Source organism: Gopherus evgoodei, chromosome 18 (assembly GCF_007399415.2).
Source record: "Gopherus evgoodei ecotype Sinaloan lineage chromosome 18, rGopEvg1_v1.p, whole genome shotgun sequence".
Classification (NCBI taxonomy): Eukaryota; Metazoa; Chordata; order Testudines; family Testudinidae; genus Gopherus; species Gopherus evgoodei.
Window position 1 is genome coordinate 259,370 of NC_044339.1, and position 26,569 is coordinate 285,938.

At 49.0% G+C, this 26,569-nt stretch overlaps 1 protein-coding gene across 3 annotated transcripts in view; it reads right to left on the reverse strand.

The window, feature by feature from the left end:
* EIF4G3 (eukaryotic translation initiation factor 4 gamma 3) overlaps nt 1-26,569 on the reverse strand; it is a 513,419-nt gene that overhangs the window by 37,342 nt on the left and 449,508 nt on the right. For all 3 annotated transcript variants that reach the window (XM_030537664.1, XM_030537665.1, XM_030537663.1), the window contains 2 exons: nt 10,725-10,842; nt 8,661-8,884 (listed from right to left, as the gene is read on the reverse strand). In XM_030537664.1, coding sequence (XP_030393524.1) covers nt 8,661-8,884; nt 10,725-10,842 — 342 coding nt within the window. The remainder of the gene's footprint in view (nt 1-8,660; nt 8,885-10,724; nt 10,843-26,569) is intronic.

Genomic DNA, 26,569 nt, shown 5'->3' on the forward strand with positions numbered 1-26,569 from the left:
GCATCTAACATAGACAGAATATGACTAACCAGGGATTCAGTCGTACCAGATCCTAAGAGTACACACACATAACTGAAGTCAGTGGGACATGAGGGTACATAGCACCTCTACAGAAGCTGAAGTTCATAGGTTCTGGCCCAGGCAGATAAAGTTTGAGAGTCAAAGGCCTTCCACTGAAAATGCTATGCCTCAGCATTCCATCCTGGGACCATTAACAGAAGCATCTTGACTAGTCTCAACTGCTGAGAAGGTATGAAGACAGCAAGGTGGTGACTGGGCAATCAGGACGCAGCCCCATTTTTATTCCATTACCGTGGCACCTTACAAAAATTAATGCAAACACAATATCCAAAAAAACAAAGAAAAGATCTTTCTAAAATAACCACATCCTGATGACTCTTACACTGTGTCCAAACCTCACCAGGCTTGGGCTCTGACCAACCATTCCAGGCAACAGGTTCCAGATACATGAGGTCGGAACTGAGAATATATCTTCCACTGGTCCTGGACTATAAGGTGGACAGAAAGCTGGCTAGATTGTCGGGCTCAACAGGTAGTGATCAATGGCTCCATGTCTAGTTGGCAGCCGGTATCAAGCGGAGTGCCCCAAGGGTCAGTCCTGGGGCTGGTTTTGTTCAATATCTTCATTAATGATCTGGACGATGGTGTGGACTGCACCCTCAGCAAGTTTGCAGATGACACTAAACTGGGAGAAGTGGTAGATAGGGTAGGGATAGGATACAGAGGGACCTAGACAAATTAGAGGATTGGGCCAAAAGAAATCTGATGAGGTTCAACAAGGACAAGTGCAGAGTCCTGTACTTAGGATGGAAGAATCCTATGCACTGCTACTGAATGGCTAGGCAGCAGTTCCGCAGAAAACAACCTAGGGGTTACAGTGGATGAGAAGCTGGATATGAGTAATAGTGTGACCCTGTTGCCAAGAAGGCTAACAGCATTTTGGGCTGTATAAGTAGAGGCATTGCCAGCAGATTGAGGGATGTGATCATTCCCCTCTATTCAACATTGGTGAGGCCTCATCTGGAGTACTGCGTCCAGCTTTGGACTCCATACTACAAGAAGGATGTGGAAAAATTGAAAAGAGTCCAGCAGAGGGCAACAAAAATGATTAGCGGCCTGGAGCACATGACTTATGAGGAGAGGCTGAGGGAACTGGGATTGTTTAGTAAGCAGAAGAGACGAATGAAGGGGGATTTAATAGCTGCTTTCAACTATCTGAAAGGGGGTTCCAAAGAGGATGGATCTAGACTGTTCTCAGTGGTACCAAATGACAGAACAAGGAGTAATGGTCTCAAGTTGCAGTGGGGGAGGTTTAGGTTGGATATTAGGAAAAACATTTTCACTAGGAGGATGGTGAAGCACTGGAATGGGTTCCCTAGAGAGGTGGTGGAATCTCCTTCCTTAGAGGTTTTTAAGGTCAGGCTTGATTTAGTTGGGGATTGGTCCTGCTTTGAGCAGTGGGTTGGACTTGATGACGTCCTAAGGTCCCTTCCAACCCTGATATTCTGTGATTCTATGAATTGACAGCAAGAACAATAGGACGTGGGTGGAAAAGGCAATTATACAGATAATTGGGTCCCAGTTACTTTGCAGACATATAAAATGGTTACTAACCTTTCATAACAGTTGTTCTTTGAGATGTGTTGCTCATGTCCATTCCATGTTAGGTGTGTGCATGCCACGTGTACTGTTGCTGGAGATTTTTCCCTCAGTGAGGTCCATTGGGATGGCTCTAGAACTCTCTGGAGCCACATGTTTATGCGCTGATATAAGGGGTGCGGCAGACTTCGCAATCTCTCAGTTCCTTGCTGGTTAACTCTGACAGAGGGGTAGTAGGGTGAGTCATGGAATGGACATGACCAACACAACTCAAATAACAACAGATACAAAAGGTTAGTAACCATTTTTTCTTTGAGTGCTTCCTCATGTCCATTCCACGTTAGGTGACTCACAAGCAATACTCAAGGAGGTGGGCTTGGAGTTAATGGGCATACTGACTACAACACTGCTCTTCTGAAACTGGCATAATCTCAGGCCTCTTGGGTGATGGTGTAATGAGATGTGAAGGTATGCACTGGCAACCAGGTTGTGGCTCTGCAGATGTTCTGGATTGGGACCTGTGCATGGAATGTTGCTGACGAAGCCTGGGCTCTTGTGGAATGAGCGGCTAAGATGGCTGGAGACGGGATAGTCGCTGTTCATAGAAAGCTCGAATACAGGCAGTTATGCAGGACGAGATTCTTTGGGTTGACACAGGTAGCCCTCTGATTCTTTCTGCGTGGATGAAGAGTTGCATGAATTTGTGAGTTTAGTCCTCTCAATATAAAAGGCGAGGGCCAGCCTAACGTCTAACAAGTGAAGCTGTCGTTCCTCAGAGTTTTTGTGAGGTTTCAGGAAGAAGACTGTTAGGAAAATGACCTAGTTGTTATGGAATTGTGACACCACCTTTGGTAGGAAGGCCTGATGGGGGCGCAGTTGGACCTTGTCCTTGCAGAAGAACACCGTGTAAGGTGGGACTGAAATAAGGGCTTTGATCTCAGAGACCCTTCTGGACAAGGTGATTGCCACCAGGAAGGTGACCTTCCAAGAGAGAAACATCAGGGAGAATGATGCTAATGGCTTGAAGGGGGGACCCATGAACTTCGACAGAACCAGGTTTAAGTCCCATTGGGGAGGTCAGCTCGTGTATCTGAGGGCAGAGTCTTCCCAGCCCCTTGAGAAACCGGACCGTCACCTCGTTGGAGAACACTGATCTGCCGTTCACTGGAGTGTGGAAGGCTGATATGGCTACCAAATGCACTTTAAAAGATGAGAGGGCCAAGCCCGCTATTTTAGGTGGAGCAAGTAGTCCAAGATAGACTGAAGGGAAGATCGAAATGGAGCGAGAGTACATTCAGAAGCAACAAAAGAAACACTTCCACTTGGCCAAGTAGGCAGCCCTGGTGGAAGGCTTTCTACTGCCGAGCAAGATCTGCCAAACCTGTTCCAAACAGGCCTGTTCTTTAGGCTTCAGCTGTGCAGCATCCATGCAGTGAGGTGAGATTTGGGTGAAGTAACTGGCCGTGGTCTTCTGAAACCAGGTCCAGATAGAGTGGGAGCAAGAGTGGAGCGGCCATGGAGAGATCCAGGAGCATGCCGAACCCAGTGCTGGCACAGCCATGATGGTGCTATCAGAATAACTCTTGCTTGTCCTGTTTGATTTTTAGGAGGACCTTGTGAACCAAGAGGATTGAGGGAAAGATGTACAGGAGGTGGTCTATCCACAAGAGTAGGAAGGTGTTGGAAAGGGAGCCTGGTTTGTGTCTGCCCAGTAAACAAAACTGATGGCATTTCTTTTTCTGCCTGGTGATAAACAGGTTCATCTGGGAAGGCCCCCATCTTTGGAAGATGAATATGGTAATCTGTGGGTGAAGGACCATCCATGATGGAAGGAGAACTATCTGCTGAGGTGCTCCGTCAATATATACCTGGCTCCTGGCAGATGTGATGTCTTGAGATGGAGTGCTTCGCGCAGAAGTCCCACAGACAGATCGTTTCCTGACCCAAGGCCAAAGATCAAGCCCCTCCCTGCTTGTTGATATAAAACATGGCTGCAATACTGTCTGTCAGGACTTGTACTACCTCACCTAGATCTGGGGGAGGAACATCTGGCACGTTAAGCATACCTCCCCGAGCAACCTGATGTTTATGCGTAGGGAGAATTCTTCTTGGGACCAGAGGCCCTGACTCCTGACATTGTTAAGGTGGGCACCCCACTCTAGGTCCAACATGTCTGAGATTAAGGTTACTGATGGTTGAGGGGTAACCAAGGGTACCCCCATCATCACTGATCTTGGGTCTTTCCACCAGCTTAGGGAGGCGAGGACCAGGGAGGGACCATGAGCACTGAGTCCAAGTGGTGTCTGCTCAGGGAGTAAACTGATGCTAGCCACATCTGGAGGTGCCTGAGGCACAGCCTTGCATGCTGAACCACATAAATACAAGCCACCACATGACCCAGAAGCTTGAGGCACATCCAAGCTATCGTGATTGGGTAGGCCATGACCTTGGATATCAGGTCTGACATGGTCTGGAATTGGGTAGAGTTGAGCACTGTTCCAGTAAATTCTATTCTCTGAACCAGGACAGGAGTTGACGTCTGCTTATTTATCAGCAGACCCAGAGCTCCGAAGGTGGCTTGGACTATGCCGATGCTGTTCTGTACTGGAGCCTGCAACTGACTTTTGATCAGCCAGTTGTGGAGGTACGGGTAGACTTGTATGTCTTGCCACCTGAGGAAGGCTGCTACAACCACCATACACTATGTGAAAATCTGTGGGGCTGCCGATAGGCCAAAGGGGAGGGCAGTCAATTGGTAGTGGTTTTGACCCACTACTAACCTGAGAAATCTTGTGCAGCCACAGAAGATAGAACTGTGAAAGTATGTGTCCTTTAAGACCTGAGTGGTGTACCAGTCTCCTGGATCCAGGGAGGGAATGATGGAGGCCAGGAAGACCATGAGGAACCTTAGTTTATTGAGATATCTGTTGAGGTGATGCAGGTCCAAGATGGGCAGGGCCCCCTTTGTCCTTTGGGATTAGGAAATACCAGGAGGAAAACCCCTTCCCTCTCAAGTCTTGAGGGACTTCCTCCATGGCCCACATACGAAGGAGGGATTGCACCTCCTAGATGAGGATTTGCTTGTGAGAAGGTTCCCTGAGGAGGGAGGGGATGAGGGACCCAAAGGTCCGATGTTATGAATGATCATGCCAGGCTGAAGGATGACAGATGGTCCAAAAATAAAAGGGGAAGTGAATCTGAAATGGTGACTGATACAGCACCCTTGGGTGCACCTTCAAAAGGCCTGCATGGGCCTGCCAGAGTATCTCTGAGATCCCGACTTGAAGGCTGATGTAGAGGGAAGTGGCTGTCGCCATTTATAACCTCTCCCTTTTCTTTTGTAGGGCTTCTGTCTTGGAGGCCCCAAGAACTGAGGAGGCTACTGGGGCCTGCAGTGCTTCCTGGAAGATGACGGGCAAAGGCCTAAGGAGCACATGGTGGCCCTCAAGTCCTTCAGGCCATGCAGTCTTATGTCCATCTGCACTGAGAAAAGAGAGGAGTCTTAAAAGAGGAGTTCCTGGATGGATCGTTGGACCTCGTGAGGAAGGCAGGAGAATTAGAACCAAGAACAGTGCCTCGTGGTGACCTTGGAGGCCACTGTCCTGGCTGGCGAGTCAGCAGTATCCAGAGTCGCCAAGAGAGAGGTCCTGGCTACATTCTTAACCTCTTCCAAGAGGGCTTTGAGCTCTTGCTTTGACTCTTGGGGCAGGGAGTCTTTGAATTTAGTCAGGGAGTCCTGGATTAAAATCATATCTCCCCAGCAAAGCTTACTGGTTGGAGATATAGTAACTCTTCACTTAATGTTGTAGTGATGTTCCTGAACAATGTGACTTTATGCAAAACGATGTTAAATTAATCCAATTTCCCATAAGAATTAATGTAAATGGGGGGGAGGGGGGAAAGTTAGATTCCCTGGAATTTTTTTTCACCAGACAAAAGACATTATGTACATATACAATATAAGTTTTAAACAATTTTAAACAAACAGTTTAATACTGTACACAGCAATGAATGATTGCACAGCTTGGTTGAGGAGGTGAATTCAGAGGGTGGATATTTCCCAGGGAATGCCTTGCTGCTAAATGATGAACTAGCACTCGGCTGAGCCCTCAAGGGTTAAAACGCTGTTGTTCATGTAGCCTCACACTCTACAAGGCAGCACAGACTGAGGCAAGAGGGAGGAAACACAATAGCTGCAGGGCAGTAGCCCTTCCCTGCAAAAACTGAACATGATGATGAGCCCATGCTATCCAGCTGGAGCGTGCCATTCCCTACTCCTGACAGCATATGCACAGCTGCCCAAGTGCTGACTTTCCAAAGTGCTGGGGGGTGAGTGCATGAGTGAGAGAGAGAGAGACATGCATTGCCCCTTTAAGTATGCTGACCTCAATTCAAGTACACTGCCCTTTTAAGCCAATCAGCCAGTTCAGACAGAAAGCAACAGCTTCCAGCATGCTCCCTCCTTTCTGTCCCTGAGCCCTGTCCCCCTCCTCTGCTTTGTGCAGAGGGAATACGGAGCAGGGGCAGGAGCAGGGGGACATCCTGATATCAGCACCCCTCTCCCCCCTCTGCCAGTAAGCAGGAAGCTCCTGGGAGCAGCTCCAAGGCAGAGGGCAGGCCAGGAGCAGCATGGCAGTGGGGGGAGGGTCATCTGAACTGCTGCTGGGCAGCTGTCGAGCCACACACCTTACAGGGAATTTAGGGGAGCTGATGGGGAAAGGGGGCTGCCGGCTCCTCCTGGTTCTAATCCCCACAAGGAAAGGCTGTTCTTTCAGAGAATCCTGCAAGGAGTGGACAAAGCAGGCAGCTGTCAAACGATGTTATAAGGGAGCACTGTGCAACTTTAAATGAGCTTGTTCACTAATAGATCAGCAACTTAAAAATGAAACAACCTTAACCAGGACAATGTTAAGTGAGGAGTTATGTATGTAGTTGAAGGCTACCTGTCTAATAAACGTTTCTTCCAAACAGGTCTAGTCTCTTAGCAGCTTTTTGTTTCAGGGCAGCACTCAACTGGCCCTGCCTGTCCTTTTTGTTTGCTGCAGATGCCGCCAGAGACACTGGAGGGGATGGGGGTGAGTACAGATATTCAACCCACTTGCTGGCACATAGTACTTCTTTTCTGCCCTCTTTGGCAGGAGAGGCAAAGAAGAGGGAGTTTGCCACAGGGCCTCGATTGGTCCCATCTGTGCCTTGTTGCTGGGCCGGGCCACCTTGGATGGAGCTGCTGCAGCCAGGGTATCAACAAGGCTCTGTTATGTCTCACTGAGCTCAATTTCCAGGCCTAGGTTTCCAGGGACCCACTTCAGAAGGTCTGATGGGCCCTGAAATCATACTGTGAAAGCATTCTGTGGGAACCATGGTGGCCTTGTTTGTGGAGGATGAGGAGGAAGCTTGCACCACAGCAGGGTCTCTTTTCTCTTCCTCAACTAGGTCCACTGGAACCATCTCCTGGATGTCTGTATTGGAGTTGAGGTCCACTGCCAAGCGAGAAAGAGTAGTAGCCCATCTCTCAGAAACCACCGAGTAGGTATGAGAGAGGACCCAGTAAGGGGGGAAACTCCTAGGGATTTCAGTAAGGCTGTTGCATCGGCCAGTAACTGCACCTAAGTCCGGTGGCACATATGCTTGGTACTGGTGGTAGGCTTTCGACGGCACATAAGGGTCCCCTTTGGACTCTGAAGAGGAGTTTTCTCTTGGTGGCCACAGTGGAGCGATACCTGCTGGGGTTCAGGAGACCAGTGATGTACAGGAGATCGGGAAGCTGGGATCAGGGAAGGTGCCTGATGCTCCTTGTTCCCCCCTGCTTCCAGATGCTGGAGCTGACAGGCATTCCATTGGGGTTAGCAGGACTGGCAGAGAAGATAGGTCCATAGCCAGCTGGAAAGCCTCTGGACTACTGGCACCATGGTGGCTTCCTGGTGTCGGTGGAGGGCCTTGCACAGGACTCAGAGTCCTCGGCAGAGTCAATGGTGCCAACACGAGCCCAGAAGCAGAAGAGTGGCCCAGCACAGGTCTCACTATGCTTTCTTCCCCTCGCTTATCTCTCTTCTGCACCAGTGAGTGCCCTCCATTGGTGTTCTGCTTCTTGTGCTTCTTCCTTGGCACCAGAGAATTGGTGAACGGTGCTGGGAAGAGCTCAGTGCCAGGGAAGCGTTTCACATCAACACCCAGGTATGCAGTGCTGAATCGGAGCAGCATGGTTCTGAGACTGGTCTGAGGACAGCTTCCATGACGACAGTCTTCAGCCTGATGTCTCTGTCCTTTTTAGTGAGGGGTCTGAAGTCCCAACAGATCTGGCACTTGTTCCTCATGTGGGTTTTCCCCAAGCACTTCAAACACCTGGAGTGAGAGTCACTTACGGAAGTAGGTTTACCACAGGAGGCATAACGCTTGAAGCATGCCCAGCCCCCGGGGCAAAGATGTCTTTCAACGATAGGAACTAATTATATACACTACCACTACTTGTAAAAACTATATATACAAAACTCTATTAACTATGATAACTACAAACCCAGGAGGTGTCCAAAAACTATGGGGAAGAAGCCTTGCTGCAACAAGAAGGGTAATTCCAAGAAATGTCCTGGGCAGTAAGAAGAAACTGAGAGAGTGTGGGGTTGGCAGTGCCCCTTACACCGGCGCATAAGCGTGTGGCTCCAGAGGACGCCAGAGTTGGCCGAAGGGATACCACTAAGGGAAAAATCTCCAGCAATGGTGCAGGCACACAGCTACATGGAATGGACATGAGCAAGCACTTGAAGAAGAAACTGTATTTTTACTTATGTGAAACCAAAAGGCTGTTGGTGAGCAACGATGACAGTAAGAAGAGAAATGTGTAAATCAGCGGAGTTCTAAACCTATGGAAAAGGGGGTTCTGCTATGAAAGCTCTACTGTGAGCTACTGTGGGGAAAAAATCCACAGTGACACACAGAGAATTGTCATTTATACTGATAAATTCTCCCCTAAACTTTGCTGCACATTCCCCGGTATTAATGAGCTGCAGAAGTGCTTACTCAGCTCTCACGGAGGAGTCTCTCACCTATTTCCTTGGCTTTGTTCCTGTCTGTCTCTGTGATGTTTCTCTCCATATCCATGCCACCTGTTAGCTGTTTCACTGTCTCCAGCATCTCTCGCCGTTGTTCTTCTTGTGCCTGATTGTCTAGCAGCAGCTCTTTATTGCTGCTACCCCGCAGGAAGGTGTTTGGACGGGTGACTGAAGATGAGAGTGGTTTGTCATTCTTCTCTCTGCCTGTGCTCCCACGACTAAAAAGTAAAAAAACATTCACATGGAAGGCTCTTATCCTCTTACTGCTTCAAATTAACACTGGACACATTTTCCATAACATTATAAAAGCTGCTGAGTAGCTGTCTCTTATACAGTCTATTGGTTACAGAAAGATATTTTTAATACAGTTCAGCTGTACAGACTGTGGTCAAAATGCAGCCTGTGGATCCCCTCACCTTTAAAACTGTGGTGTGGCCCTCAGATGCTTGATCCAAGTGATGAATGCATACATACATGCACACAGGGGAGGGACAAGGAGAGCATATGTGTCATAGTGCACATCTGAAACAAAACACCCCGAGGATATACCTCACCTCTGTAGGTTTAAAATAAAGTGAACTTTAATGTTAAAGTAATGGCACCATTTCACTGTGAAGCTGCCTGACTGGTAAATTCTTTACCTATACATATATTGAAGTATAATTTCAAAATAGCAAAATGCTAATGCTGGGATTTCTTATGGATAAATCATAGGAATTATGTTAACATTTTAATTAATTATTTGGAAAAAGTAAGATTATACTGATGTGGAAAAATCCCAGATCAGACAAAATTATTTACGACAGTCAAGATTAGAGAAGACTGTGGGGAACTTCAGAGGGATTTAAGTGAATGGACAGCCTGATGGCAGATGAAATTAATTGTTGACAAATGCAAAGTTATGCACATTGGAATGAATAAGTCGTCAACTTTACATTAAGGTAAACAGTTTATAATAAGTTAATAAATAATTAATAAACGCTGCAAGTATGTTACAGATATGATTAGTATGTTTTACAGCTAGTTATAAACTTAATGGTAGAATGTGTTATACGTAAGCAACCTACAGACGTGTTGGACTCTGTAACCTTCTACAAAAATTAATCAGTTAAAAAACCTATCTTAATAATTTATTAACCCTTCATAAACTATAGTAAAAGCTTTGTTATCCGGCATATTGGGGGATGAGGGGTGCCAGTAAGTCAAAAATTCTGGTTAACTAAGAGGAAGGAAGTTCGAGAACAAGGAGGGGGCTCAGGGCTGGGGTTGGGATGTGGGAAGTTGGGATCAGGGTGGCACTCACCCCGGGTGGCTCCCCACAAGTGGCAACATGTCTGAAGAGGCAAGGCCAAGCAGCTGTGCGTGATGACTCCACCTGCAGGCACCAGCCCCACAGCTCCGACTGGCCGAGATCAATGCTCCTAGGTGGAGGCATTGCCAGGTGGCTCTGCACGCTGCCTCTGCCCACCGACACCACCCTTCAGTTCCCATTGGCTGGAGTCCCTGGCCAATGGGAGCTGCGGAACCAGTGCTCGGGGCGGGGGCAGTGCATGGAGGCCCTGTGGCCATTCCTCCGTCTAAGAGCACTGACTGCGGCCAATGGGAGCTGTGGGGGTGGGGTGCCTGTGGGTGGAAGTAGCATGCAGAGCTGCCCGGCCGCACCTCTCCGGACATGTCACCACTTACGGGGTGAGTGCCACCAGGATCCGGCACCCCGAAACCGCTTCTGCACCCCAACCCTGAGCCCCCTTCCACACCTAAACTCCCTCCCAGAGCCCGCAGCCCCTCCCGAAATGCTGGTTTATAGAGCTTTCCAGTTTGTAAAATGCTGGAGAACACAGCTTTTCCTGTATTTATCAATGCACCCTTAACATAAAGTGTGACCTTTGGAACAAATGGTACCTATAGATAGGTTCTAAATTAATTTTAACCACTCATCACTGAGAGACAGTTCAATGACCATCTTTTCTCTATGTGTGGTGGCAATAAAAGTAGCAAATAAATGTTAGGATGCATAAATATTGAAATGACAAATACCATTGGCTGACTAAATCTTACCTAGTTAAGGCCCTGCGAGAGTCTAACTCTGAGGATACAGAAGAAGAAGACACAGACGACACTGGGGGCTGCAGTGCAGAAAATCTGTTCAAACTAGTAGCACCTGGTCGTAAGGACTCTGCAAGAAATTGCAAAAGAAGATGCAGGAAACAGTGATAACTATCAAGGAAACAGTGCCAAAAAATAATTTAAACAATCTTCCATGACTCCAGAGTTGATAGCATGGAAAACCTGTGGAAAAGGGCTGGCTTGACTCCATTTTATTTTTGCTTCTCATTATCATCATGGCATTCAGGGCTCATTCCTAACAATGATTTTTTCTGACTCCTAACATTGAATGCATGCCTGATTGTCTTTCTTGGCTGGATTATCACAATGTTTTATTAACTGGATAAGGTGGGGTGCACAGATCTGTTGGGATCCTGCATTCTACTCCATTAGCATTCCTGGATGGAAACTCTGGAAAACCAGAGAACTGCTAGAGTTTAGAGGGTTAATTCTCAGCAAGAGTTCAGAGGCAGATCAAGGAGGCAGCATCAGCTGGGTGATAATTAAACGCAATTGAGCCTATTCAGCCAGCACATACATATCTATTCACACACAGTGAATACTCAGAGGGACAATACATCTTAAAGAACTGCAGTTACTATAATGTAAATAATCTTCCTTGTCCTGCTGCCTTCTGCCCACGCAACTGCAAAGCAGTAAACACAGAAAGAAGATTTTACTAAATACACTATAGCACCAAGATTTCTTCTGAATCCCCTGCTCTGGGGCTTCTGGTCAGCATCAAAGAATATCAGGGTTGGAAGGGACCTCAGGAGGTATCTAGTCCAACCCCCTGCTCAAAGGAGGACCAATCCCCAGACAGATTTTTATCCCAGTTCCCTAAATAGCCCCCTCAAGGATTGAACTCACAACCCTGGGTTTAGTAGGTCAATGCTCAAACCACAAAGCTATCCCTCCCCACCAGTTGCTCTCAGCATCATCTCCTACTTGCTCTTCCACCTCATGGTAACACTCTTATACATGACCAGAAACCAGAGCAGGGCATTCCAAAGAAATTTTGGTGCTACCCTGTATCCTTTTGTATATTCTTCTTAGTATTCTTTCTGTGTTTACTGCTTTGCAGTTGCATGGGCAGAAGGCATCAGGACAAGGAAGATTACTTACATTAGAGTAACTGGAGTTCTTTGAGATGTTTAGTCCCTTTGGGTCAGTAGTGGGCAACCTGCAGCCCGAGGGCCACATGTGGTCCCTCAGGGTAATCCACTGGCGGGCCGCAAGGCAGTTTGTTTACATTGACCGTCCATGGACATGGCTGCCCGCAGCTCCTAGTGGCTGTGGTTCGCCGTTTCCAGCCAATGGGAGCTGCGGGAAGTGGCACAGGCCGCAGGTTGCTCACCACTGCTTTGGGTACTCACTGTGGGTGCACATGTGCTCCATGCACCTGAGTCTGGAAACTCTTTAATAGCAGTGTCCACTGGTCTGCACCTGTGCACTACGGTTCCTCCTGCTGTGAACCAAAGGCATAAGTGGAGACAGACTACCTGCCCTTTCAGTTCCTACTCTACCACAAATCATGTTGGAATCCAAAGCAGAGGGGAAGGAGGGTGGGTCACGAACACCCATGGGGACCACACATCTCAAAGAACTCTAGTCCTTCTTTGAGCGCTGGGCCCTAAGACTATTCACTGTGGGTGATTCCCAAGCAGTGCTTTTTCAGAAATAGGGTGTAAGGAGATATTTGGCATCAGTCTGTAGGACTGGTGAACCAAATGATGCACCATCTGCCAAGGCCTGGGTCAGAGAATAGTGCCTAGTAAATGTATGGACCGAGCTCCAAGAAGCAGCTCTGCAGATTTCAGAAAGCTAGGCACCTTGCAGTGATGCTATTGAGGCAGCATATGCCCCAGTTGAGTGAGTTTTGATATATCACAGAGGAGGAATTTCTGCACCCTGGTAGCAAAGGAGGATGGCAGCCAGAGATGTGTCTCGAGAGTCTTTCAGAACTATGGCCTTGCCCTTCATTCTCTTGGCGAAGGAAACTAACAGTTGCAAGGATCTTCAAAATGGCTTTGTCCAATCCAAGCAGAAAGCCAGGGCTCTTCAAACATGTAGAGTGTATTATCGCCCATCGTTTCTAGTGTTGTGAGGTTTCAGGTAAAATACAAGTTAATTAATTGTTTCATTCGGATGGAAGTTTGACAAGACCTTAGGAACAAACTCAGGATGTAGTCAGAAGGATGCCTTGTCTCTGTGAAAGACTGTTTAAGGCATGTCTGCCACAAGGGCATCAAGCTCATCTACATTCTGAGCTGAAGTAATCGCTATTAAAAAGGCCACTTTCACTAATAAATACGGGAAGGAGCATGAAGCCAAGAACTCAAATGGAAGCCACATAAGTGCTGCTAGTACTAAATTTAGATCCCAGGGAGGTAAAGGTCAAGATACAGGAAGGAAAGTTCTAACAATACCCTTAAGTAATCACACTTGTCATGGGGTGAACAAAAATTGAGTAACTCTCTACAGGATGGTGAAATGCACTGACACCTGCCAGATATTCTCAGAGCACTGCTTGGAAGTCTGCGTGGCTTTAGGGAAAGGAGCAAGTCAAGGATACCAGAAGTTCTGACTTCTTCGGTGAAAGGTGGTGTTTCTGGCATCACAGGGGAAAATGCTTCCACTTAGCAATGTAATACTTACATGTAGAAGATTTTCTACTATTAAGCAAGATGGATTGCACCTCTTTTGAGCAAGTTCACTCTGAGCCTGTTGCCCTACCAAAACCCAGGCTGTGAGCTGGAAGAAAGGTGAGATGGGATGGTTGGTGCTGCCCCCAATTTGAGAGAGCAATATGGGAAATGACTGCATGTGAATGCATCTGCAGGTGGTCATTTGCAGGATCACTGCAGTAAACCGAAACAGCAAAAAAAGCAAACATGATTCTGGGATGCATTAACAGGTGTGTTGTAAACAAGACACGAGAAGTCATTCTTCCGCTTTACTCTGCGCTGGTTAGGCCTCAACTGGAGTATTGTGTCCAGTTCTGGGCACCGCATTTCAAGAAAGATGTGGAGAAATTGGATAGGGTCCAGAGAAGAGCAACAAGAATGATTAAAGGTCTTGAGAACATGACCTATGAAGGAAGGCTGAAGGAATTGCGTTTGTTTAGTTTGGAAAAGAGAAGACTGAGAGGGGACCTGATAGCAGTTTTCAGGTATCTAAAAGGGTGTCATCAGGAGGAGGGAGAAAACTTGTTCACCTTAGCCTCCAATGATAGAACAAGAAGCAATGGGCTTAAACTGCAGCAAGGGAGATTTAGGTTGGACATTAGGAAAAAGTTCCTAACTGTCAGGGTAGTTAAACACTGGAATAAATTGCCTAGGGAGGTTGTGGAATCTCCATCTCTGGAGATATTTAAGAGTGGGTTAGATAAATGTCTATCAGGGATGGTCTAGACAGTATTTGGTCCTGCCATGAGGGAAGGGGACTGGACTCGATGACCTCTCGAGGTCCCTTCCAGTCCTAGAGTCTATGAGTCTATGAGTGAGATGGGGCCACCAGCTACCATGGTGCTATCAGAATTACCATCACTCTGTATTTTCTGGAGAACACATGGTCTGAGGGGAATGGGAGGGAAGGCATACATTAATGGTTCTGACCATGGGAATAGGAAGGCAACCTGCCTGGAATCCAGACTGTGGCTGTTGCAAAAGCAATAAACTTGGCATTTCTTGTTGTCTTCGGTGTCAAAGAGGCCCCAGGATAGATACCCCCACTGTTGTGAATTTTTTTGGGCCACCAAAGGGTGGAGCTCATTCATGATCCTAGCTAAATGTCTGCTGAACCTATTTGCCAGGGAATTTGTAACTCCTAGAAGATGTACTGTGGAGAGAGTGATGCTGAGCTGGGTGCATCAGTTTCATAGCTGTACCACTTCTGTGGATAGTGGTGTGGACCTTGCTACACCTTGCTTGTTTATAGTAATTGGAATGGGTTCTAAGGCTACTATTTGAAGAAGAGCGTCCATCTCTAGGGTGAGGATACTGTTTGGCCCTCTCATTAATTAAAGTCTACGTGACAGCCATCACAGCCTTCCACTCTCCTGTTCAAGGTAGATCAGTCTTCTCCCATGGCATGACAGTCAAGTTCCTACAAGGTCTGGAGTGTCTTTATTCCCAAGAGTTACAATAAGGCCAATTCATAGGCTATAGACCCTGCAGCCAGACGCCCACTATTGGGCCGGTAAGACAGCCCGGCACCGGGGCCAAACGGTGTCCCCGGGCTGGACCTTGATATCCCCTTTTGAGTGCGAGGAGTACTCCCTCTGGGACCAATGGTGTGCCAGTGCCTCCTGCTCGCAGCTGTGGGATCGAGGGGAGCGAGATTCATAGAATCATAGAATATCAGGGTTGGAAGGGATCTTCTGAGGTCATTTAGTCCAACCCCCCGCTCAAAGCAGGATCAATCCCCAACTAGATCATCCCAGCCAGGGCTTTGTCAGGCCTGACCTTAAAAACCTCTAAGGAAGGAGATTCCACTGCCTCCCTAGGTAACCCATTCCAGTGCTTCACCATCCTCCTAGTGAAAAAGTTTTTCCTAATATCCAACCTAGACCTCCCCCACTGCAACTTGAGACCATTACTCCTTGTTCTGTCATCTGCTACCACGGAGAACAGTCTAGCTCCATCCTTTCTGGAACCCCCTTTCAGATAGTTGAAAGCAGCTATCAAATCCCCCCTCATTCTACTCTTCCGCAGACTAAATCATCCCAGTTCCCTCAGCCTCTCCTCATAAGTCATGTGCTCTAGCCCCCTAATCATTTTTCTTGCCATTCACTGGACTCTTTCCAATTTTTCCACATCCTTCTTGTAGTGTGGGGCCCAAAACTGGGCATTGATGCCAAAGAGCTGAGTCTTGCTACTGTTGCAGTGACCTGAGTCTAGTCACTGGTGAGATGTGCCGGGATAGGGGCAGAGGTGGTGGGGATTGGGAGCGGGTTGCCAGGGATTGGTGCTGTGATGCTGACCAGTGTCATGAAGAGGTCCCTCGGTACTGTGGTGACAATGACTGGCTTCAGGGGGTACTGTATCTATCCCTTGGAGCCAGAGACCGGGAATGTGCTACCGGAGACCATGAACTCTGCACTGATGACCACGGGTGTGGAACCGGAGACCGGGCTTGAAGACTGGTGAGGCTCTGGTGAGCGACAACCCCAAATTAGCCACTGGGGAGGCTCCAACTATGGCTTGCCCTTAGGGGGAGGGGCCTTTCGTGGCTCTGTCTCCTGTGGCAAGGGCGGCACTGGTAGGTCCTTTAAGTCTTTGGCCGTTTGAAAGGCCTCTGGCATCGATTGCACTGTGAGATGTCTGGGGCCCTTACCACTCCCAGGAGTAGGAGGAGGCTCTCGAATTGGACTTGGAGCCCTAGCCAGAGAGGTTGCACCCTGCAGTCCCAGTGCAGATGGGTGGCCCAGCACAGGTCCTGTGCCCATTGCAACTTTCCTGGACTTTTCCTGGGATGGAGATCAGCCACGTTCATGCTGTTTGCTGCTACTGTGTGGATTGCTGATTGGCATGTGTTTGTGGCAAACTGTGCACAACTTGAAACCAGAGGATGGAGCATGCCCGTTCCAGGGACAAGTCCCCGAAGGGACCACTAACTAAACTAAACTAATGTACTAACTACTTAAAACATTATATAACAACTATGTAAACAGAAAACACAACAAAAACTCTAGAAGCACTTTGCGAGATGCAAAGAAGAGGCATTCCAGAGACTGTCACAGGTGGCAAGAAGAATTGAGAAGGTGCAGGGCCGATGGTGCCTAATATACCTGTGCATGAGAGCGGAGCTCCAGGGAGCACCAGAGCTGGCTCTACAGATACTGCCGATGCAAAAATCTCTGGCAGCCGTGCACATGGGCGCACACACATCTAGCATGGAATCAACATGAACAACCACTCGAAGAAGAACTGGCAGATTCAGCAGTCTGTGCTACTTCTTTTGTTTGTGAGCCTTGGAATGAACTGCTTCTCCATGGCTTGAACTTGTGGAAAAGTGCATTGTCTTTCTTGGGCCTGGAGGAAGACTTACTGCCATGCTTATATGCATGCTTCTGTGCCTCATGACCAAGCTCTGGTACAGGGTACATAATACTGGTACTGGCCTGAGTCTCCATGGTAGGAGGCGAGCTCCTGGATTTCTCAGGCTGGCATATAGGGGAGGTTCCCCAGCCTAGGTTTGACTATGGGCTCATGGTGACCTCTATGAGGTGCTTTTGGAGCCAGAGAGCTTGGCCTTTCTGGGTATAGCTTGAGAAGGATGAAATGTGGCTTCTCCCAAACAATAAATGCAGCGTTGGTGCTCCTTGCTGTCCGAGAAGGAGTATGAGCAGGATGCACAGATCTTGAACTCCAGCATCCTCAGCGTAATCCAGCAGCCAAATATGGGTCCTGGAGTGGGTGAAGGTGGTGGTGGTGGGGAATGGCAAAAATGGCATCCCCAAGCCCTTAAAATCTTAAACTACTACTAATATTAAAACTAAAAAAAATTAACTATGTACAATACTAAAAAGTGTTTTTTTTTTCAAAGTGCGTCACAGAGAGATGAGTGGAGAGTAGAAGCTCTGACCCAGACCATGCAGCGGTAAGAAGGAACTGAGGGCGTGGTCAGTCCACTTTGCTCTTTATTGTCTCAGACGAAACCATGTGGTAGAGCAAGGGCACATGTGTGGACCAACAGACACTACTACTTTCAAATTCTCCGGCTCTGGATGCATGGTGCATGTGTATAACCCTCAATGGAATACAACCGGGACCATGACTCAAAAAAGAAACTGACAATCTTGTTTAACACTTCTGTGAATCCATACAATTTTAAGAATGTCCATTCCAAACTGTTGGCAGACTTAAGTACAAAGGTATACTCCAATTCATACTTTGCATTCTTTTTTAGACTTGTCCATGCTGCTCTTTTCTCTTGCATTTACATTTTACACAGCCCAAATCTTTGCTCAGATACTGCAGTATCTATTTGGACATTTAGTCCAAAAATTTTGTTACTGCGGAGTCAAGGTTTCTCAGTGGTATCTTGTTCCCTCAAGAATGTGGAGAGTGGCTAAACTTAAACCTCTGAAAACCAGGAACTACAAAGATAAGGTTCATGCTACGCCACAGAGCAACCTGGAGTGGTCAGTAGTCACTGAAGATAGTTCAGTAATGTTGGTGGCATATGTAATAGCCATGAAGGACTATTCTTAAAAACATGCCAATTATTGTGTTGTGTACCACAGATCTGAATTGCAACATTTACCTGCAGGTACTCCAGCTGTATTCACTACATTAGGTGCAGCTGTGCTGAACAATGGAGGGATTAGTTACTGCAAGTTAGCAGGAGTGGTGCATGTTTACCACGAAGGATCAGCCATGCCTCATTTCAGTGCTGACTTCCGTAGTTTGTCTCAGTAGCACTTCACAGGTGTCTCCTAATCAGGGCCGGCTCCAGACATCAGCATTCCAAGCTGGTGCTTGGGGTGGCAATCTTCAAGGGGCAGCAGTCCCTGTTGTTTTGCCCCCAAGCAGAGCACTGAATTGCCGCTGCGGACGGCGGGGGCAGTCCATGGGCACATGTGTTTCCGCAGTGGCAGCAATTAGGCAGCAGCTTCTATATTTAGCTATCCGCTGTGGCTTCAGTTAAAGATAGAAGCTGCCGCCGAATTGCCGCTGCCGCGGAAACGCGCCTGCCGCCCTAAGGACACACGGACTGCCCCCGCCGCCCGCGGCGGCAATTCGGTGTGCTGCTTGGGGTGGCGAAAACTGTAGAGCCAGCCCTGCTCCTAATGAGGAGTTGATGACATATATGACTCTGGTCTCAAGGCTTAGAGAGGGGTAAATGAAAGCAATGTCTCGGAAAGCTGGGTTTGAATATAAGACTAAGTGTACGTAGCTCCTATTTGCTATGCCTAACCTAAACCCAAGTTTTACCTCAGCAAACGAAGGTGTTAGACTTTGTCCTACAATGCTCATCTGCAGCATTCCCAAAATGTTTTGTAGCATCTGCCATGGTAGAGTATTAATACGTGTGTTGTTACATTAGTATGTGTGTTGGGGCATTGGTCAAAGAGAGGAGAGTTAAAGCTGTGTCGCAGGAGTGGCACATACCATAAACCTGTATTTCCTGGTTTTCAGACGTTTAAGTTCAGCCACTCTCTACATCAGGCGCAGGCAAACTTTTTGGCCTGAGGGCCGCACTGGGTTTCAGAAATTGTATGGAGGGCCGGTTAGGCGAGGCTGTGCCTCCCCAGACAGCCAGGCGTGGCCCGGCCACTGCTCCCTATCTGACACTCCCCCCGTTTCTCCCCCCCGGGACCCCTACCCCATCCACCCCCCTTGCTGTCTATCCCATGATCGCTCCAGGACCCCCCGCCCCTAACTTCCCCCCTCTGCACCATCCAATCCCCCCATCTCCTTTCTGACTGCCGCCCCCAGGACCCCTACCCCATCCAACCACCCCTTCTCCCTGGCTGCCCCCGGAACCCCCGCCCCCATTCAACCCCCCTGTTCCCACCCCTATCCACACCCCCGGGCTCTGACCACCCCTGCCCTCTATCCAACCGCCCTCCGCCATTCCCTGTCCCCTTACCGTGCAGCCTAGAGAGCATTGGTGGCTGGCAGCGTGGCTGCACCAGGACAGGCAGCCACGCCATCCGGCTGGACCCAGCTGCGCACCGCACAGCACAGAGCACTGGGTCAGGCCAGGCTCTGCAGCTGCACTGCCCCAGGAGCTTGCAGCCCTGCTGCCCAGAGCATTGTGCCCATGGTGCAGTGAGCTGAGGCTGTGGGGCAGAGGTCAGGGGCTAGCCTCCTGAGCCAGGAGCCCAGGAGCTGGGCAGAACAGTCCTGTGGGCCGTAGTTTGCCTACCTCTGCTCTACATTCTTGAAAGGCAAGAGGCACCACTGAGCAACTTTAACTCTCTGTTTCTGGGCACTGAATTTTTCTGCATACCCATTTACCCCAGCCCTCCCATTCTACTGCTCCTGGTTACTTGGCAATGATTATCCCAGCGATAGAATGCACTGGATGTATGCTAGTCCCTTCACTGCCCCTGCATCATCTCATCTCCCATCTCTTCTCCTTCAGCACAGCTTAGTTTTCCTATCTCAGCCCACCTCCATATGTTGAGAAGGGCATTGGTATGGGACCTGCAGTTGGAGGAGCTAATGCAGGAACAGTGCAAGGACTAGCATGGAGTAGTAGGGACATTTCTTGAAGAAGGGGACAGACATGAGGGAGCATGGATATGGGGAATTTTTAGGGGACAGAGCTAAAATGCCCCAATATCTCCCACAGCACAGGTCTGCTGCCCTACCCCACTCTTCCCTGCACTGCTCTTACACCCCACACATTCTCCCTCATTACTCATACTTCCTCCACCTACTCGAGACTCCAACACTCCTGCTCTAACTCTTCCAACATTCCCTCTCTCTCACACACACATTCCAGCCTCTTTGCCTCTCTGCTTGTAAGCTTGGAGGGGTCATGGAGAGGTGATGGGGCTTTGAGGACTACCTGTATGAGCTGGAGGTCAGAAGGTGAAGGAGAGCGTAGATATGAAGTCCCCACCCCAAGTATGGGTATATGGGATGGGGTTCTACAGATCCATTTGCAGGAAAGGAGGCTCAGAGAGGTGTAAAGTGGCCCCAAAAAATGTTCTCAGCCTGTGGGCCTGCGCCATACTCCAAGGAAGCCCTTTCTCAGCTTTCTACCCCATCTCAGCACCATGTATTTGTGCAATGCACTGCACATATTAATTCCCAGCTCCCAATCTGGTCTCAGCACTGAGGGGCTTGTATTGACAAGGTACAGAAATAGTGTGCATGGATGTGGTGAGGTTTGGGGCACAGAGCCCCAACTCTGTATCTCCTACTGCACAGCTCTAATCCTCTTTTTTTCCTCCTCACACTCTCCTGCACTGTTCCGACCTCCCCTATTTTCCTAGAAGCATCAGCATCAGGATAAGGGGGAGCCTGGTATTCCCATCCGCACTGCTGCAGGCAGCATGGGGATGGAGTAGAGTTCTGGTTTCCTTTCCCTGATCGGGGAGCAGTGCAAGGAAGAGCAGCCTGGTGGAATAGCCACAGTATTGAATTGTGGGAGATGGCTCTACTTCCCTTCCTCCAGTTACGTCCTGGGAAGGGAATGTGCCTAACTTTTTTTCCTTAAGGTTCTCTCTGTAAAATCTTCTAATCTCCCAGAGAACAATGGTGCCTTTGAGAACAATCCCTTTATTCGCTGACTACTTTTTTAGAAACCCAGTTCTTTGTTCAAGTCCTAGTCATTAAACTGGGTTTTCAAAAATACAGCATTTGAATGATCTCTTACTCTAATAAGTTGTTTTATAGGAGAGTGTTGGCCTCTTGATAGCTGTGCCAGACATAACCCTAAGGGGAAAAGGTTGGCAAAGGTGCATAACTTCCCTCCTACATCCTCCCAACCCCTCTCCCTCTGCACTGCTCCAACATCCCCCACATTTCCCCTTACTGTTCTGACCCTCCATATTCACAGGCTCTGTATTAAAAAAGTTGGAAGAATCTGAAAATAGTATGAGCAGCTCATTTTAAGGGAGCTATGTAAATTGACCAAGGGTACATCTACACTGCAATGTAAGCTCAGGGTTTGAATTCAGGCTCAAGCCTAACCACTTCCCATCCACACACAAATTGCACTAATCCAGGGCTCAGACTCAGGTCCCGGGGGGGGGGGAGAGTCCAAGCCTGAGTCAAGCCAGGACCCAGGGTTCAAGCCCTATTGATCTGCAGTGCAGACACAGCCCCAGTAGACTTGTGCTCTGGGAGTCCACCAAAATTATCCCACAATCCCTTAGGACAACTGTCTTTGTCCTCTCGACAGTCAAGTTTTCCCACACTGCACCATGAACAAAATACTAGAGTGGTCACATTTTGGGAGGGTGCTAGGAAATTTGAAATATGGGCTGTTGAACTAGAGTCCACACAATACAGCATAGATGCTGGAGCCCCAGGTTGAGACCCAGGGTTCAACAATTCCTAATCTGGGTTTACAAAAGAACCCAGGGCTTCAGGGCCTACACTAATAAACCCACAGTCCGCTAACTTGAGTTCTACTAGTCCTGGCCTTACATTGCAGTGTAGACATACCACAAATGATTTTTTCATCTTCCCCCTATTTAATTAATGGTAATTATCTTGATAACACCTATAACGTAAAACCAAAGTCCTTTTGTGTATTTTAAAGCAATTTAATATATTGGTTTTAAACCAGAAATTTTGATCTCAGAGCAAAACTTCCAAAAAGAGCCCCTGCAGAATGCAAGCAACATAAACCATACATTTTCTCTGAAAACTGCCAGGGCCAGGACTCTGACTGACAGTACATTGCTGTAGCTCAGGTTTAATGACCACAGCATGTCACGTTGAGCCACCCAGCTTCTGTGACAACAGATTACCTATAAACTATCTAGCTGCAACAGAGCCCTAGTCTTGCTGCACATGCTATAATTTAGTGAAAATTTTTACTCCAGATCACTTGTGCTCCAGACACTTCAGGAAGTTTTAAAACTCTATTGGAGAGATCCATTTTAGGAACTGAATTTGTTCCTAATCTGTTGTGTAACTGTATTTCAATATTACTTGTTTTATGATTATATAAAACACGTTGGCATATATGGTCAGTGCAGCAGAAATCAACCACTAATAATAAAACAGACTCTTTTCTAATTAATAATTGGCCTGAAGAATTTGTTCATTTGTTAAGGTTTTTGAACTTGCTGAAGACTTTAATTAGTTTTTAGGCTGATGGCCCCCACAAAAAGGCAAAACCACAAGATTTTCTCTTCAAGTCTTGAAAACAATTCAAATGAAAGTCTCCAAACAGAAAAGGAAGAGTCTTAACGGGTCCAGGTACCAGTGCCAGGAATCACATGGCCTAGCCTGACATTATATTTTCTTATGTATTAAGGGGCTCCTCTCATGAAAAAGAAGTTGGGTGGGAAAACCAGCCTGCAAATAGCTGATGCCCTTACTATGTGTTACTATTATGCAAAAGACAGTTACTTTTTCTGTAACTGGTGTTCTTCGAGATGCGTTGCTCATGTCTATTCAGTAGATATGTGTGCTCGCGATGTGCACTAGTGCTGGAAGTTTTTCCCCTAGCAGTACCCATGGGGGGGAGCGCCCCCCGTGACTCCTGGAGTGGCGCCTGCCTGCTGCGGTATAAGGGGAGCTGCGCACTCCTCCCACCCTCAATTCTTTCTTGCCAGACTACTCCAGCAGCAAGGAAGGAGGGCGGGATGTGGAATAGACATAAGCAACACATCCTGAAGAACACAAGTTATGGAAAAGGTAACTGTCCTTTCTTCTTCGAGTGATTGCTCATGTGTATTCCACAGTAGGTGATTCCAAGCTGTATCTGCTGGAGGTGGGTAGGAGTTTACAAGTTCTCGGGACAGAGTACCGCGCTGCTGAACCTGGCGTCATCCCTGATTTGGGAAACTATCACATAGTGTGAGGTGAACGTGTGAACTGAAGACCACGTGGTGACCCTACAAATGTCCTGAACAGGGATGTGGGCCACAAAGACAGTCAACGAGGATTGCGCCAGTGTTGAATGTGCCCTAACATTAGGTGGCGGGGAACACCCATCAGCTCATAACAGGAGTGGATACACGAAGTGATCCAGTTGGACACCAGCTGAGTGGAAATCGGCTGGCTTCTCGCACGCTCAGCTGAGGTGACAAACAGCTGCAAGGACTTTCTGAATGGCTTGGTTCGCTCAAGGTTGAAAGCCAGAGCCCGCCTCACATCGAGCAGCGTTCCTCATTAGTGGGATGAGGTTTGGGGCAAAGGACTAGTAGAAAAATGTCCTGATCCATGTGGTAGGCAGAGACCACCTTCAGGAGGAACACGGGGTGTGGGTGGAGTTGGACCTTGTCCTTATGAAACACAGTATACGGCAGCTCGGAGGTCAGGGTCCTGAGCTCTGAGACCCACCTGGCCGATGTGATAGCAACCAGGAAGGCCACCTTCCATGAGAGGTGAGACCAGGAATACGTGGCCAGTGGCTCAAATGGGGGCCCCGTAAGCTGAGCCAGCACCAGATTCAGGTCCCACTGCAGGACCAGGGGCTCAGAATATAGGTAAAGTCAGTCCAAACCCTTAAGGAACCAGACGGTCCTAGCATGGGAGAACACTGTGTGCCCTTGCACTGGGGGATGGGAAGCCGATATGGCTGTCAGATGCACCCTGACCGACAAGGGCGCCAGGCCCTGGGCCCTCAGGCAGAGGAGGTAATTGAGGATAAGCTGGATCGGGGCGGCCGTTGGGGATACACCTTGGTCCGTCGCCCACCCAGCAAAACGAGACCACTTTGCCATGTAGGAGCAGCGAGTGGAGGGCCGCCTACTCTCAAGGAGGATGCGCTGGACCGGAGCTGAGCATGTCCTCTCCTCGCCACCTAGCCATTGAGCAGCCATGCCATGAGGTGAAGAGCTGCCAGGCTGGGGTGGAGGAGATGGCCCTGGTCCTAAGAGAGAAGGTCTGTGCAGAGCGGCAACAGCCACGGCGGAGCCACTGCCAGGCCCCCAAGGGTCCCGTACCAGTGCTCCCTGGGCCACGCTGGGGCAATGAGGAGGACCCTGGCCTCATCTGTCTTTATTTTCCCTAGGTCCCTGCTGATCAGTGGGAATGGGGGGAAGGCGTATAGGAGTTGGCCTGACCAGGGCAGGACAAAGGCATCAGAGATAGTACCCCTCCCCAGGCCCCCCCAGAGCAGATCAGGAGACATCATTGGTTCTGTTGAGTCATGAATAGGTCTACCTGAGGAGTTCCTCACTCCCGGAAAAGCTGGAAGGCCACTTTCGGGTGTAGGGACCACTTGTGCTGAGAGGAAAAATCCCTGCTCAAGCGATCCGCCCTCACATTCTGGGCGCTCGGTAGGTGAAAGGCTTTTAGGTGGATGTCGTGGGCTCTACAGAAGTCCAGTGCAGACTGAGGGCTTCGTGGCAGAGGGCGGAGGATCGAGCCCCACCTTGCCAGTTGATATAGAACATCGAGGCCGTGTTGTCCATGAGAACTCTGACTGCCTTGCCCTTCAGGTGCAAGCGGAAGGCTGTAGACACCAGCCGCACTGCCCTGTGTTCCTTGATGTTTATGTAAAGGGTCAGGTCTTGCAGAAACCACAGGCCATGGATCTGAAAATTTCCCACATGGGCTCCCCAGCCCAGGTCCGATGCATCGGATACCAGCTCCATGGACGGGCCACTGTCCCTGAATGGGACCCCTTGGAGCACGTAGCCCAGTGTGGACCACCACTGTAGGGAAGCAGTCACTGAGTTCTGCACGATGAGGACCTTGTCCAACCTGTTTGTGGCTTGGGAGAATTGTGAGGCCAGCCAGAGCTGGAAGGGCCTCATCCTGAGCCTGGCATGGCAGACCACATACATGCATGCCGACATGTGACCTAGCAGCTGTAGGCAGGACCTGGCTGTCGTCCCCGAGAACCTTATGATCGAGTCAATGAGCCCTTTCAGTGTCTTGAACCTGTCTGGGGGGAGAGAGGCCCTGGCCAACCTTGCATCCAGGAGTGTTCCGATAAACTCTATGTGCTGGACTGGAACTAATGTGGAGTTGGTGTTGTTTACCAACAGGCCCAGGGCGGTCCATGTGGACAGGAGGAGTGCCACATGATCCCTCACCTGCGACTGGGAGGTACCCCTGACTAGTCAGTTGTCCAGATAGGGGAATATCTGGACCTCCCCCCCCAGGTGCCTGAGGTAGGCCACTACCATGACATGCATTTTGTAAAGACCCTGGGGGCAGTGGACAGTCCAAATGGGAGGACCGTGAATTGGTAGTGATTCTGTCCCACCACAAAACGGAGGAAGTGCCTCTGCCCCTCAAATATGTGGATGTGGAACTACGTGTCCTGTAGATCGAGGGCCGTGTACCAATCCCCAGGATCCAGGGAGAGGATGATAGAGGCCAGGGAAACCATGCAAAACTTGAGTTTTACCAAGTACTGATTCAGACCGCGCTGGTCCAGTATGGGTCTGAGCCCCCTCTTTGACCTTCAGGATAAGGAGTAATACCCCTTGCCCAGGAACTCCATGGGCATCGCCTCTATCGCTCCTAGTTCCAGGAGCCTCCCGACCTCCTGCTCGAGCAGAGCCTCGTGTGATGGGTCCCCCAAGAGGGACAGGGGAGGCGGGTGGTTGGGCAGGTAGGAGATAAACTGGAGGGTGTAACCTCAGGAGATGGTGTTGAGGACCCAACGGTCTGAGGTGAGCCACGACCATTCTGGGAGGAATGCACATAACTGATTGGAGAATGGGAGCTTGATTGGGGGATGCGTGCTGAAAACTGATGAGGTACCCGAGCGTCCCGTCAAAACCACCTTTTACCTGCCTGCTTGCCCTTAGAGGACACAGGCTAGGGGGCAAGCCAGTATTGTCTTAGTGGGCATTTTTTATAGTCCCATTGCTTCTTATGGGTGGCTTTGTATTTTGGGAAGGCGGCCTGGACGGGAACCTGCCGTGGTTTGAACTTGAGTTTTGCCGGAGCAGGAACATAGAGGTCCAGGGTCTGGAGGGTCGTGAGGGAGTCTTTCATGCTGCCTTCTGTCCGTTTCCTCCGCAAACAGCACCTTCCCATCAAAAGGGATATCCTGCATCGACGACTGCGCTTTGCTGGATAGCCCAGAGAGCAGAAGCCAGGACGCCCATCTCATGGACACCGCCAAGACAATGGACCATGCGGCCGTGTCTGCTGCATCCGAAGTGGCCTGCAGGGATGCACTTGCAGCCACAG